The sequence below is a fragment of the Haplochromis burtoni genome, unplaced genomic scaffold, assembly GCF_018398535.1.
Source record: "Haplochromis burtoni strain Fernald_Lab_line unplaced genomic scaffold, NCSU_Asbu1 Contig_37, whole genome shotgun sequence".
NCBI classification, from domain to species: Eukaryota; Metazoa; Chordata; class Actinopteri; order Cichliformes; family Cichlidae; genus Haplochromis; species Haplochromis burtoni.
In genome coordinates this window covers 481,172-495,940 of record NW_024582398.1, presented here as the reverse complement: position 1 = coordinate 495,940, position 14,769 = coordinate 481,172, and the positions used below count along the sequence as shown (strand labels likewise).

Below are 14,769 nucleotides of genomic sequence, written 5' to 3'. Positions count from 1 at the left end.
TAAACAGTGTGGAAAGTAACTTAATCTCAGAGGGAAATAATGTCAAGCTTCTTACCCACACTGATATTTAACTGTTCAACAGTCCTGGGTCTTCTTTGTCATATTTTTAGTTTCATGATATTCCAGATGTTTCTACTGGTCAAAGGTTTGGACTGCAGACAAGCCAGCAGCATGCCCTCTTCTAGTAAATACTATCAACTTTAATGTAATATTTATATGAAATGCTAAACAAAGAACATAAAAGTTAGATAAAGCACAACAGATACAGAAACAAGCATACAAATAATTAGACTGAAATTTGCCTGTTAATGAAGTGTGCCAATGCACCCATGTTCCACCTCTTATAGACCAATTTGTCATTCTTTAGTTTAACTTATGGCAAAACCAGTATTTTAAATTATTTTCATTGCTTAGTTTCCTTTAGTCACCTTAAAGAAAAAATGAGGCAGAAGTTGTCAATAAATTTAATATTATAATGAAAAATTAAACATTCAACTTATTCAATTATAAACTGCAGAACTAACTTTGATGTAAATTGTTTCTGTATTTGAAGGTACTATTAAAGGAATTATACAAATATTTGACTGAAGTGGCGGGTTTAATTATCTACAATTTATCAAATGTAAACGAAGCACTTTTTACAAGCCCAAGATGTCTTAAAAAAAATTAACAAACAAGAGAATCTATTACAAAGAATGAGACAAAAACACTCTTGGGGGAGATCTTTCTTCATTTTTCAAATTATATTTTGAGGCCAACAATTTACTTTCACAAAAATAATTAATAAAAAGAAAAAAAGAAAATGAAATGTCTCTATAAGGTAGAAAGAGTTCCATGCCCTCAAGTTTGGTGGGCAGAGGCTTTGCATAAGTAGCAAAAAAGAAATACCAACACAAATGAAAAATAACAGGTTCAAGTAAAAAGTTTAGTCATAACAAAGTTACACCATAGTCTGGTGTACTCTTGGACATTAAGACGGTTGTTGAGTTTAATTTTTGGTCAGAGGAATCAAACTGAGCCTATGGGACCAGTTCCTCTAATGACTTCTCCACAAATAAAAAGTGCTCAGTAAGACTCAAAAAACTACTTAGAAATATAAGTTGGCACTGAAATGTGCAAGAAATGGAAAATTTGAAATTCTTGATGGTAAACCTGCAGGATCGGGCATGACATCTTCAGTGGATGCTTATAAACATTGAGAGTTTAACACATCAAGCCCGTTGACATGTATTAATTGACTTTTTTATCACTGGTGGTATCACTTGCTGCTGTGTCATAATGGCACTTCTCCACACATCGTCTTGGAAACCATCCTCTTACACGGTCTCCAGCTTTATGCCAAACAAAAAAAATAGAAAGTTACACATTTGTTACAGTGACTTTACACGACACTTTGTTACAGTGGTTTTGAAAATTCAACGGGACAATAATTCCTTACCTCTCAGGTGCTCCTCACTTAAAACTTTATCTCCATACATCCACCATCTAAAGGAAAAAAATTACAGTTTAAAAAAAATGACTTATCAAATACCTATAAAGCTTATTAGCCTGTGGGGCCAGGTTCACCCCTTAAATGCTACACTAAGGTATGTGGTGTACCATGAATCAGCAGCTGGAGGTGAGGCATTTACAGGTCAAACACTGTTGTTGTTTGACTTCTGTGTTAATCCCAGTTTTTCCATAATGCACTCGGAAAACCAAGGTGGCAAGTAGAACGAAATTAGCAACTGGCTATCTGGCTGACTGCTAGGATCTGCTTGGGACGAGTGACCGTAAATGATGTGGCCTACTTATGACCAAGCTGTGGAATCTGTCACTCAGACCCAAGTGGACCCCTAGACTCATGAAGTGGAAACTATGACATGCTAATTAGACTGCTGGTTGACCACACTCAAAATCAAACACCAAACAGGAAACAGTAGTTCTGTGCAGACAAACTTACTTGGTACCACGAGTAGCCAGAATGGTATCCCCCTTGCAGAGAGGGATCCTGGGTTCCTCGGTGCAGGGGGTTCTAAAAAAAGTTTGTAAACCCTTGCTGAGAGGGCAGCAAGCTCCATTATAATCCTCTACTGCCCGGTACTGGACCTGCTGGTCAAGGCAAATATGATACATGGTTATTCTACTGCTCTGAACATCAGTTAAAAGTTACTTATGTATGTATAGAAAGTCTTTAATCTTAGTGCTTTGACAAATCTCACAGTACTGATTATAAGATCTACACTATAAGAAAGGTATCTGTTAATTTCATTCTCTATGGTGTATTGGATTGTTACAAGCTAAGATGTAGCTCATCAATTTCCTGACATGAGATGATTATAAATATGATCCTCAGTGTTTATTTAGTATCAGTCCCTAGTACTTCAGCATGAAAATACACTCTTCTTGACCTGTATGTTTTGCTTGTTGCACACACTGCATAAGCCAAATTCATGCAATGCATAAATAAACCCCTGACAACACTTAACAGTTATGTGCATTGAAAACTACAGTCTTATCACAAGTATTTATTCTTTAACTTGGTTACTTACACTTCTCACTCGTTTATCAGCTTTCTGTTTCAGTTGCTCAATCTGTGTAAGGAGAAATAACAGGTACAAATTTTATTTATAAACTGAACTTTTATAAGAAATGTCTAATTAGTCATCACTGAATCTATGGAGTTAAACAAAAACATGTTTTTTTCTAATTTTAAGACAGAACAGTAACAAACAAAACACAATCAGTAATGTCTACATTACTCAACTCAACCTACAGTTAAGGTGTGCTGGTGACACTTGGGATGGACTGGCCATACAATGCCATCGCCTCTGGGTGTCCCCGACCACGTGAAGACTTGTTTAAAATTCAGCCAGCGGCTGCCGAGGTCGTACGGGAAGATAAACTCTTCCCCTGTTTGGTAGTGCTGTATTCTGTCTTTGGCCTATTAAAAGAAAGACAAGCAAATCAAGAAAACACATTTTCTAGTACTGTCAGAGGGTACTATAACCTGTGTGTCTCAGTCATTTTTAAATATGAAGTACTGCAATGATATGATATGGTACTGAGTGAATATAAAAAATCACATCCCAGATTACAGTTTGTGAATCAAGAGAAAAAGACACTGATATCTCAAAATGTTATCAGGAATCAAAGTCAGGGGAAATCAAGCAGAGACATTCTGACCTTTTCCTCTATCCACGACTCGATTGAAGTCTTATTTCGAAGGATGACTTTCATCTGAAAAGGACACACACTCATTATCAGAGTCAGCAATCTCTCGGCCTATATTTCCTTAAATAAACTGCTTTGTTATTGGAGTATTGAATGGAGCTGGATATATACTACACATGTCCAAGCTTTAAACTTATAAAATTGGTTTCACTCTTTCTTGCTTAAGAAATTTCAGTTACCATTTATTTATTACAGCTATGCAGTTTATCTTTTTTATGCTATGCACTGTCTTTCTTTGTCCCTTTATGTTATGTTAACCATTGTTGTCACATTATTTGCAAATAAATAGGTAGGAGTATGGATCCATGCATTTGCAGAATTCTAACACAGTTTTATTTCTGATATGCCTACATACGCCACAATATGCTCTCTGGTCAGATCTTCACCAGATGTTTTCCACACTGCTCTTGTCTTGAAGTGAAAACATGGCTTGCAAGATGTAATGTGGCTTTGTAGGATAATGAGTAAAATAATCAGACAAATGTATGTCTTTCTCTTTTCTTTTTTTTTTAACCAAAAGCTTGTTAAGTTTGCAAAACTTAGGAAAAACTCACCTGTATAACGAAAAGCATACCAACGGCAATAGTGGTGCCAAGTGCCAAACCTAAGGCAAAGAGTGTAGCAGCGAAGGCAGGCACACTGAAGGGCATGAGGGGCTGAAATTGACGCACAGCACTCATGTCAATCCTTACAGTACTCCAGCCGAATGATATCTGCAGTGAAGAAAGAGGAAACAGCTTTATTAGCCTGGTGGGGGTTCGGCCTAGAACTGTGATAACAGGACATCAAAAGCATGGTGGGGCCAGCGCAGGTGACAGCTCACCCTCTCATACAGCTGTGTGTACATAGTCATAATGAAGATAACGGCAGCGTGTGAGCAACCCAGTGGAGCCAGGAGCAGGAAGCTGGTGAAGTAGGCGTGATTCAAGTGGCCACAGCAGTTGTTGATCCAGGGGCAGTGGTGGTCCATTTTCATCACGCACCTGAAGGAATGGAGATGAGGAGGAGTAACAGGACATAAGAGTAATAATCTGCGGTCAAAGCTCATTTTTCAATCATCATACAACTGCAAAAACAGACATTTCACATCAATAGACAATCACTAATGATGTGCTCTAAGGTATGGAGCACTCTAATGGAGTGATACTTGCATGAGAGGAAATAACATGCACTTAAGGGATGTTTTCTTCTGAAATAGTAGTTTGGTGTGCTGCCAATAGCTCAGTAATTTTGCAGCTGTAATGCCCCGTTCCTGAACCAATTTCTTTGGTCACAAGTCAGTGTTTTTCCATCACAAAGAATTTTTTTGCCACTCCCCAAAACCTTTTTAGTCAGCAATCAAAGGAGAAGCTCTCCTCTCATTCACTGCCACACTATTTTGTACAGGTGAACCGTTTTGACTGTGTTTAATAAATAAATTTAATAATAAATGTAAATACCTGTTACACTTTCGACAGTGGTGGGACCTGGGAGCCTTGTAGCCTTGACACCCTCTGCAGTACTGTAGGTACTGGGTATCCTGCTGATTTTCCTGTTTCAGCATAGACAGGTGTCAGATAATATATGGATTTATAACATTTAAATAAGTTCATGCTTGCTAATGTTTGTGTGCTAAAAAAATTATATGAACTTATCCTTACTGGTTTCCAGCCAAGAGGAATGTATCCAGGTCCAACAAACATAGCATTGAAGTAGTTGTAAAGTATGAGGACAGTCCAGTTGATGAGCATGATGAAGTTAATGCTCCCCCCTGTAGTGTCTAGAGGCCAGTACCAGATAATGGAGTCTAGAATTGCCATTGTGGAGCATATAGCAATGACAGACAAGGCTATGATTGGACCCCAGTGGCACAATCTCCGAACCTCATGGAGGTTCTTAAAGGTCACAAAGGTTGACAGGAAGTTCATTTTTTCAGAGCTAGTTTAATTCTAGTATTTTGGCTGCTGGACTCCAGAAATTTCAAATGTCAATGTATTAGTGTTTTGCTCTGCTATCTCCCAAAGTCACGGGTAGAGGTGATACACATATTTTTTCTCGTCCTCTGAGTATCCAGGAACAGGCCCAGTCTTGAACTACTGACGCGTTCTGTGTCCCACGATTTCTTGTCCTGGCAGAGAGCAGCATCCTCTCTTGTCAATCCCTGAAGCACACGGTCTTTGTGATGGACTCAAGTTTCCCATCTGAAAGAGAGGGGGAAAGCAGTTTTAAATCATAAGCAGTGAAATTAATTAGTGACAGAGCCAGGAGTCACATCAAGCTAATGTTTTTTCAGTAGTTACATGTGTCACCTGTCCCAATATTTCTGTTATGGTAACAAACAACAGCTGATAACTAGGGACCTTTTATTTGGGATCTATACATAATCAGTTAGATGACCTTTCTGAAATAATTAAAGAATTTTCAGAAGCTTATTAAGTCTTGTTTAATTGGGATTGTTTTGCAAAAGTATTGTGAAAAAGTATTTGACTGATTTCTTAGTTTTTTTTTTTGCATCTTTATCACACGTGCATTTTCATTGTCTAATATTATATTTTGTTTTAAAAATAAAAAAATGCCATCTTTAAAACAAACTGTCTAGAAATAGTTGCCTACCTTGTTAAATCATGAACTTTTTTTTCTTTTAACTGAGTTCATTTTCACCAACCTGATTACTGCCAGACCTGTTGAATCAAGAAATCATTTCAATAGAGACTATCTGACAAAAATTAACGTAGTCTAAAAGATGTCAAAAATATCAACATATCATGGCACAATAAAAAGAAACAAGTGAGAAACAAAGTCATAGCCATCTATCAGTCTGGAAAGGGTTACAGAGCTCATCTAAGGCTTTGGGACTCCAGTGAACCATTATCCACAAATGGAGAAAACTTAAGAGCAGTGGTGAACCTCCTAGTCTCCGGCCTACCAAAACACTCCAACATCAGTGTTCATTATTCAACAATAAGACAGGGATCAGGGAAAAAATCCATGGGAGGGTTCCTAGTCGAAACTGCTCAAAAAGAACACAAAGCCTCATCTCATATTTGACAAAAACCATCTTGAAGATCCAAAAGACTTATGGGAAAATTTTTCTGGGGACTGAGAAGACATAAGTCTAATTTTTTGGAAGGTTTTGTCCTGTTACAGGTGGCATAAAACTAGCACAGCATTTCATAAAAAGAACATTATAGAAACAGCTAAACATGGTAGTGGTCCTGCTGCTTCAGGACCAGAATGACTTACTGATGGAACCATGAATTTTAATATCTGAAAGAAATTCCTAGTAGAATGTCCAACCTTCAGTTTGAGTCCTGAAGCTCAAGCCCACCTAGGTTATGCAGCAGGACAATGACATGAGAAACACCTGCAAGTCTACCGCTGAATGGTTAAAAATAAACCAAAATAACATTTTTGGAGTTGCCAAGTCAAATTCTGGACTTTAATCCGATTGAGATGCTTTGGCATGATCTTAAACATGCTCAAAAAACCTTCAATTTGGCTGAATCAAAACAATTATGCAAAAAAAGAGTGGACGGAAATTGCTCCACATCAACGTGAAAGACGGATTGACAGCTATAACAAATGCTTGACTACAGTTCTTGCTGTCAAGGTTGACACAACCACTTATTAGTTTTAGAGGGCAATTACCTTTTCATACAGGGCTACGTAGGTTTGGATACCCCCTCCCCCCATTAATAAATGAAATTATCCTTTAAAAACTGCATTTTGCATTTACTCGTGTTATCTTTGTCTAATGTTAAAATTTGTTTGATTATCTGAAACATGTAAATGTGACAAATGTGCAAAATACTTTTTCACAACACAATTTATGTCATACTGCTAATGAAAAAGATGTTATTCGTGCTTTAAAAAAACAAAAACAACTCCTCGGTAGTTGCAATAAAAATACTGAACAATCATGACTAACATTTTTAGCTAATGACTTAAAAGCACGTACAGAAACGGCAATAAAACATACCACACTAATGTAGACAGTGCTGGATTTGTATTAATATTAAATTACCAAACTAAAAGCAGAACCACAGCATTTGCTTCATTGACTAATTAGCTTGTGTTACCAAGCTAGCTAATTCTCGCCAGAAAAAAAAAGATTAATAATTACGATTTATATGCAAGTCTTCTATCCATCACTGCACAGTAATGGACAGAAAACTATGCGTTAGACAACTCCGCTTTAAAAAAAATCAACAGACAGGTGATAAGTTTATGCCTTTAGCTCTAAAATTGTGTTTCCGTTAGCACCGTGGGTTCAGCAGTTATCGTTAGATAGCTAGCCTAGTCTCCAACATAAACACTAATAACGTAGCATGCTGAACACTTACCACGAGGGGCAAACAGAAAACAAAGATAACCTAAATGACAAATGCTTTGTTTTTAATAAATAGAAACAAAAGGCTGTCACTTTAAATCACCAACCTGGTCACTTCCTTATTTTTTTTTCATAAAAATTTCCTGTGTACAGTGAGGAACCTTCTTCATGGTGTCTCAGAAACTAATACCCTCCACCACTTGTAGATACCTTTTAATCCAAGTAGCAGTCTATCACCGAAACGGCACAGAACTACAAGAGTTATTCATGTATTCAAATTCGGTCTGAAATTAATAGCATTTTCTGTCCATCTTTCGAACCTTTTTCAGTGTCGAAAACGTGAAAACAAAGTCAAGTTCCTTACCGAGCACATTATACTGTGACTCAAGGAAGAAGCTCCATTCGAGGCTTGTTGTTATTCTGAGCTAACTGTCAACCAGAAAGCTAGTTACCTGTTGTAAACTCGACTACCAGAATGTCTTCAGACTTTGAAGCATACGAGCAGGACTTTGGAACAATTACCGCAGAAATAACTAATAAAATTGGCCGAATTCCCAAACTAAGTGGAGGTAAGAGTTTCATTTATAAGCTGTTAAAGCTCATCTGGCTTGCTAGCTCCAGTCTCAGCTGACAAGGCAGCTAACGGTAGCGATAATGTGATTTCATCCAAATATTGGTCAAACTAGTGGTGAAACACAGCTATATAAAAAGAGTTTTTGTTATATAAAAAGAATGTGTCATGTATATGTGGCCGTCTTCTTATCTTGGTATGTCTTTGATAGGTTTAGCCGGTGTGAAATAGTGTTAAAGAACATCCTAACTCTGTTTATGGTGTTCAGAAGAGGATAGAAGCTTCAAATCACTTTAATGAGTAGGTTAATATTAATTGAAACTATTCAACTGAAGTAATCTTTTAGTGTTATCATAGGGATTTAGTGCATGACATTCTTGCCAATACTTACCATAAAGAAAAACCTATGGATGTTTTTGTGGACAATCATCGTTGGAAAAGTTAAGTTTTGGAATGGCACCGATATCACAGCAGCTTTCAGTGACACTTTTGGGGAGTGTTGTTATTAGTTTTACTGTGGATTTCAGTTTTAGCCAGTTTAAAAATAATTCAGCCTTTTGATACCAGCAAGTTTGAAAGCATACGTTTCTTAATATGTTAGCAAGGGCCTAGTGACTAATATGATGGACTAATAACTTTATCCTGGTATTGACTTAAATATTTAAAAGCGTGTCTTTGGTTGACTATTTATTTAGCTCTTTACATTCCATTCACTTTTATTTATATAGCGTTAAATCATAACAGCAGTCACTGAAGGTACTTGGATTAGAGCAATGTAACCTTCAGTGGACGGCTTTTCCAGCAAAAGGTTAGCAGTTTCAGAAATTTTCTCATTGATCTTCAGAACACAGTCCTGGATGCAGCTGTAGATGGTGTACTCTGGTTCATCCGTGCATGCTGTCCAGCACAAAGGACAGTGTATCAGCGGCGAGGTCCATAGTAGAAGTTACAGAGGGGTTTGAGGTGGGATTACATCAAGCATCAGGCCTGAGTTCCTTCTTGTTTGCAGTGATAATGGACAGGTTGATAGATGAGGTCAGGGAGGAGTCTCTGTGGACTTTCATGTTCGCAGATGACATTTTGATCTGCAGTTATAGTAGGGAGCAGGTTTAAGAGGTCCTGGAGGTAAGTTGAGGTATGGACTAGAAAGAATAGGAGTGAAAGTCAATAGACAAGACAGAATACATGTGTGTGAATAAGAGGGAGACAGATGTAACAGTTAAGATGGATGAGTTTAAATAAAAGCAATGCACAGTGCACAAGAAAAGTTAAGAAAGGAGTACAGGAGAGGTGGAATAGTGTCAGAGTTTATTTGTGACAGACGGACAACAGCAAGAGTAAAAGGAAAGGTTTTTCGAGACGGTATTGAGACCTGCTATGATGTATGATTTGGAGACAGATCATTAATAAAACCACACAAGACAGAAAGTTGTTAAGATGTTTTTGGGAAGTGGCCAGAATGGATTAGATTAGAACTGAGTACATCAGAGTTTCAGCTCGGATTGAGCAGTTTGCCTACAAAGGTGGAGAGAAAAGGCTGAGATGGTTTGGAACTGTGGAGAGCAGGGATAGTGAATGTATTGGACAAAAGGAGGAAAAGAGGAAGACCACAGAAAAGATTCATGCATGTAGTGAAGGAGCACATGATAGGATGAGGTGGAAGCAGATGGTCTGCTGTGACAACCCTTAAAGCGAGCAGCTGTAAGAAGAAGACATTGCTGGTTTCATCAGTTTGTTAAAGTGATAGCATTCTGTCATTCTATCAGACTTAATTCAGACATAACCAAAGCCGCATGTAACACTTTTTGAATGATATATTTAGAATAGATTGTTATTAAATTGTAGCTCTTCAAGTGTGACTTTGTTGATTTTCTAAAATGAAAACACAGGTATCAGCTGGTAGCTTCTGGTCTAGTCTTCTTAGAGTTGTTTTGCCTCTTCATTTGTATGACCCGCAACTCCTTCACTTTTGAAACACTCATTGATCGATTCTGATGCTGTAGGAGTACAAATCTGACTCTGTCTTCATAAACTTTATCACAAAATTTTATTTAAAGATTTTATTCTGTGATATAATTAGAACTGAAAGCTCAACATACATGTGGTCCATGTGTGCTTCCAGCAATTAATGCCGTGTTCACACCACTGATAAGAAGCTACAAACTGACGCCTGACACTTGTTGATGCTTTATGTGCATCAAATCAAAGTTGAGCTGACGTCCATTTTTTTTTCTTCAACCTATCATATGCTTGATGCAAATAGACACTTGAGCGACACTTCCGTAGCAAACCAGTGACAGTGTCGCTTGCGATGTCTGTCTGTCTTTGTAACATTGTCTGGTTGTGAGAATTTAACATTAAGGAAGGCAAATTGTGTCTTCTAAGCTCTCATTGATGTTTAAGGAGGATTATTATTCTGTTGAAATGTGGAAAAAGCATTATGTTCTAATTTTGTTTTGTACAATAGGAAGCCTCTTTAACATGTCTGACCACAATTTTGATAAAGGTGTAGCTTTGAAACTTTTTTGAGATAACTTTGGGCAGCTGGAGAACACCTTATTACTGTGTAGGATATTCTCCTATATAGTCATGTCTTATTGAGCTGGGCAACTTAAGATGCTGGAGAGACATCTGCATAGTGGTAATCTTTTTATAGTTGGTTAGTTTTTGTAAATTTTACTTGTTCAGACCTATTAAGACTGCTGTTTGTGGAACGACTTTGGGTATTTCTCCCCTCTTCTGCTCTGCGTGTATCAGTTTCGGAGGAGAAGCAGAAGAGACATACACATGCTTGCATACACAGTGAAACAGACAGCAGAGGAGAGAAACAAAACTGCATTGGACTCTTTTGAACTGAGCTAAAATAAAAAGTGTGCACAAATATTGATAGTATCAATAGCAATTCTGGTATTGATACTCAGATCGATACTTTTTAAAAAAAATATCCCCTTAAGTTCAGTATGTAGCCGTCTGAATTGTATTAAATTAATTAATTAAATTTAATAATTTTTTTGGAAATGAAAAAATATACCTCAAACATACACTATGAAAAATGTCAAACAACAGAAGTTGACATGACCTTTAGAGACGGGCACATTTACATTCTAGGTCTCAAAAAAACTCAGTTTGAAAAAAACATGAAAAGGTGTATTTTGTTTTGTTAACCAGTTATTAATGAAAGTAAAAATCAGAGTGTGTTAATAGTCACTATTTGCAAATTGATGATGAGCCATCTTTTAAGTCGTGAGTGACTGCTCTCCCCAGCATAAGCTGCCTATCTAGGTTTAAAGTATCAGTACTGGCCATTTTGGCCCTGTATTTACTTGGTATCAGATCAATACTAAAATCTGCAATATCGCACCGCACTACTTGACTACATTTTCAGATAGCAATGTGTTGTTAATGTTAGATAGACCTCTTTTCTCATCACCAGTTCTCATACTTGGTTCTGTAGGTTTCAGACATATGAAATCCTGACTGTCTGAGCCTGTTTTTGATACTGTAATTTATATTCTGCAGGATCTAGGATCTAGGCACGAATGCATGGCTTTGACTTTTTTCTTTGAAGGGAGTCTTTAAAATGTATTTATGTTTACATTTCTGTACTGTGAAGCCCTGCACTAAAAGAGGGTTTAGAGGTGGGTTAAAACCTACAGATGTTGTTAACCACCTGGCTCTGGGTCTTCCCATCTTGTTTTTCCTACATGTAGATTTACCAGATTGCTGCATTAGTGTTTTGGTGGCAGGCAGGCAGCTGAAAGACGGGCAGCTTGTGGATTTGGCTAAGCCTGGAAGGGAAACATGAGTTTGGATGACATGGAAAAGGCCAGAGCTAGTTGGCCAGTTGTGATTTAACTTTAAAATGTAATACTTTTACTTAACATACCCATAAATGAATGTAGACATATCAATGGGTAATACTTTCCTATTTAAAATGACTTAATACAAAGAATAGATAATAGAATGCATAATAGAAAGTTGAGCTTCAGTTGCTCCCTTATTTCACAAGGGATCACCACAGTAAATAGCTCCACTATTGACATTGCAGATTTTTTTAAAACCCCAGATTCCCTTCCTGATGGAACCCCACAGGGATTTATGTCTCCTCCTGGGATCGAACCGTATCGTTTGCTTGTTAGGCAGATGTATAAACAGCTACACTGTCATCTGACACCACTCAATACCAATCACAGTTATAAGCTGAGACAAAATAGTCATTGAGTTTGTATTTGTTTTCTCAGTGCAAGAGCCTTTCTGCACAGCACCTTCTTCCATTTTTACGGTCACTTTTCAAAATTAAATGGTATTTTGCAGTGTGAAATACACTGGGTGTTTTTAGTTTACAGCTACACTAAGCCAAAATGGTGGGAAATATATATCTAAAGGTGGATATGACAATTAATTTAAGGCTGAACTACTACATATTAAAATTTTGGTGTCCACACCTAACTGAGTAGGAGCAACCATTATTACTACTTACTTACAGTGAGTGTTAACTAGTAGTTTGTTTTAAGTTTTCAGATTTCATATGTGGAAGCTTTATCTCTTCCTCTCGGCTCACACTTGCTCATTGGGTTTTCAAAGGCGCTGCTCTCACAAAACCTCGCTTGACTGAATATTTCTGGTTTGGAATTGGCATGTCTGAAGACTCATGGCAGCCCATTCCGCAGAGTAATTTCTCATTGCTTCCTCTCACCATCTGTTGACTGTGTCAGAGGAAGCCTGTATGAATATGTACAAAGCTAGAAAATGCATTACAACCATAAGTAGTTGTTGTGTGTTTTCTGACACCAATGGAATAGTTTACAGTTGAATTTCAATTCCCTTCCTACTCATTAAGTTTTTCTTAAGTTCTTTTGGCTCTTCTTACCCAAGTGGATGCATTTTGCCCATGATATCCCCTCTGTTTAATATTTTAAAAAGGAACCATAACATTGTTCTTGTAGTTTATTACTTTTACTTGGCATGTTATGTTGTTGATAATGGCCATGGCATGTGGAAAACATGACCTAGATGCTCACAAAACAATTAAAAAAATATTTATACATTAATTTTTGTATATTATTTATTTGCAACATTGCTCCAAAACTCAACATCAAGAAGAAATTTGAATAAGAATACTACGAACAGAACAAGACTCAACATCCTTGTTCTACTAAACATGGCTCCAAGTTTTCACTTTTGAATGTTCATGGCAAGAGATTATTTGTCAATCACTGGCATTGAAATATGAAACATAAAAAGTAAAAGAAAAATACCAAGCCCTTTGTTTTCTTTATTTTTGCCTTACTTCTGTGTACAAAACTCCTCATCCGTCTGTCAGCAGGTTCTAGTCTTGGTAAATAGCCATACATATTTCACAGCCCTCTAGCTCGGGCCTGAGCCTGAGTACGAAAGCGTCATCTCATCTTTCACTGAATTGCCTCTGGCTGTTTACTATAGAGGTTGTAAGGTTGGACACAGGTTTTAAAAATGAATTTAAGGGCCATGTTGGCTTATGGCACCTGAGAAACGAAGATCTTGGCTTAGCTTTTTTTTTTTTTTATTGCAGTCCCAGAGCTGGGTATTCTTGTGATGTACTTTTGTTTGTATTTTACTTAAAATGCTTTTCATACTTTGCTTTTAAACCTTTATTAGAATACATCTGTTGGGGTTTCAAAAGCAAATAACATTTTCAGAATTTCTTAATTACTGTAAAAAAATGTAAGATTGGTTCGACTTTGTAGGCATCACCTCTTAACATTTACCATCTGTACTCAATACTGAGCTGGTGTTTAAGATGCTGCACTTTTTGTAATGATACATTTTATCTGTGAATTTATAATTATGTCACTTTTTGTTTTCTGGGATTTAAAAAAAAAAGTAATAATTAACAGAATTTTTATTGTCATTATATCAGGTCCACAGGTGTCCTCTTAAACTGTTAAACCAAATATACTACAAGGTCAGCACTTTGACTGACTGTTGTGATATGCTGATGCACTGATAACATTAACACAACTTTGTGTTACAAATGTACTCTAAACTATTTAAAATTTAGTATGATATATCTCACACCATGGTTAGCAAAAGATTTCCACAACACCTCAAGTCTGGGATGGTTCTAACATTAGTTTGGCTTCGCTTTTGCATTACATTGATCGCTTTGTCTTTTTCCTCGAACTGTTGTGTGGTGGGTGCATTGTTCCACTTAAGGGAGGCTGCTGCTGCTGGGGAGTGCTGTTACCACAGGGGTGTGCAACAATGACATATGGTGGATGTGTGATAAAGTAACATGCACATAAATCTCTTAACCCAAAGTTTCTAAAGTAAAGGCTGCATGTTAAGATGACATTAAATGTTATTTTCTTTACCCTCTTTTATATTTTTTATGTTATTAATGGTATTTATGCATAAAAGAATTTATTTCCTAACTTCATTTTTTTGTTTTCTTTATTATTATTAAACTATATGTGTAAGTTGCTTATACTTTATGTCAAAGCCTTGGGCAATGGTCTTTTCTTTTTTTTTCTTCTTGTTTTAAGTTAACATAAATATGCTTGATTAGTAAACACCATACCGCATACCATGAACAAACAAAATCTTTGGCCAGGATCTAATTTCAGGACAAAGACTAGTTCATGTAGATGTAGGGAAAGTGATAATGCCGTTGCCTTAAATAACTGTTGGAAGCGCT

At 36.9% G+C, this 14,769-nt stretch overlaps 2 protein-coding genes across 12 annotated transcripts in view; one reads left to right on the top strand and one right to left on the bottom strand.

The window, feature by feature from the left end:
- Positions 1–448: 448 nt before the first annotated feature.
- Positions 449–7,949, bottom strand: zdhhc6 (zinc finger DHHC-type palmitoyltransferase 6). Of its 8 annotated transcripts, none has more exons than XM_005919640.2 (11): positions 7,887–7,949; positions 4,854–5,393; positions 4,653–4,744; positions 4,037–4,196; positions 3,768–3,926; positions 3,166–3,219; positions 2,756–2,923; positions 2,532–2,573; positions 1,943–2,091; positions 1,439–1,485; positions 449–1,331 (listed from the first exon to the last, which is right to left on the bottom strand). In XM_005919640.2, the coding sequence occupies exons 2-11, from the start codon at positions 5,118–5,120 to the stop codon at positions 1,231–1,233; spliced, it is 1,239 nt and encodes a 412-aa protein (XP_005919702.1). In that variant the 5' UTR covers positions 5,121–5,393; positions 7,887–7,949; the 3' UTR covers positions 449–1,230. The 8 variants fall into 8 exon arrangements, with proteins under 8 accessions (XP_005919702.1, XP_005919704.1, XP_005919708.1 ...); XM_005919642.3 differs by lacking the exon at positions 7,887–7,949 and adding an exon at positions 7,733–7,849; XM_005919646.2 differs by lacking the exon at positions 7,887–7,949 and adding an exon at positions 7,630–7,832 and having other exon boundaries at positions 1,943–2,088.
- Positions 7,950–7,951: 2 nt separating this feature from the next.
- vti1a (vesicle transport through interaction with t-SNAREs 1A) overlaps positions 7,952–14,769 on the top strand; it is a 114,294-nt gene continuing 107,476 nt past the window's right edge. For all 4 annotated transcript variants that reach the window (XM_005919637.3, XM_042219719.1, XM_005919636.3 and 1 more), the window contains exon 1: positions 7,952–8,091. In XM_005919637.3, coding sequence (XP_005919699.1) covers positions 7,998–8,091 — 94 coding nt within the window. In that variant the 5' untranslated portion in view covers positions 7,952–7,997. The remainder of the gene's footprint in view (positions 8,092–14,769) is intronic.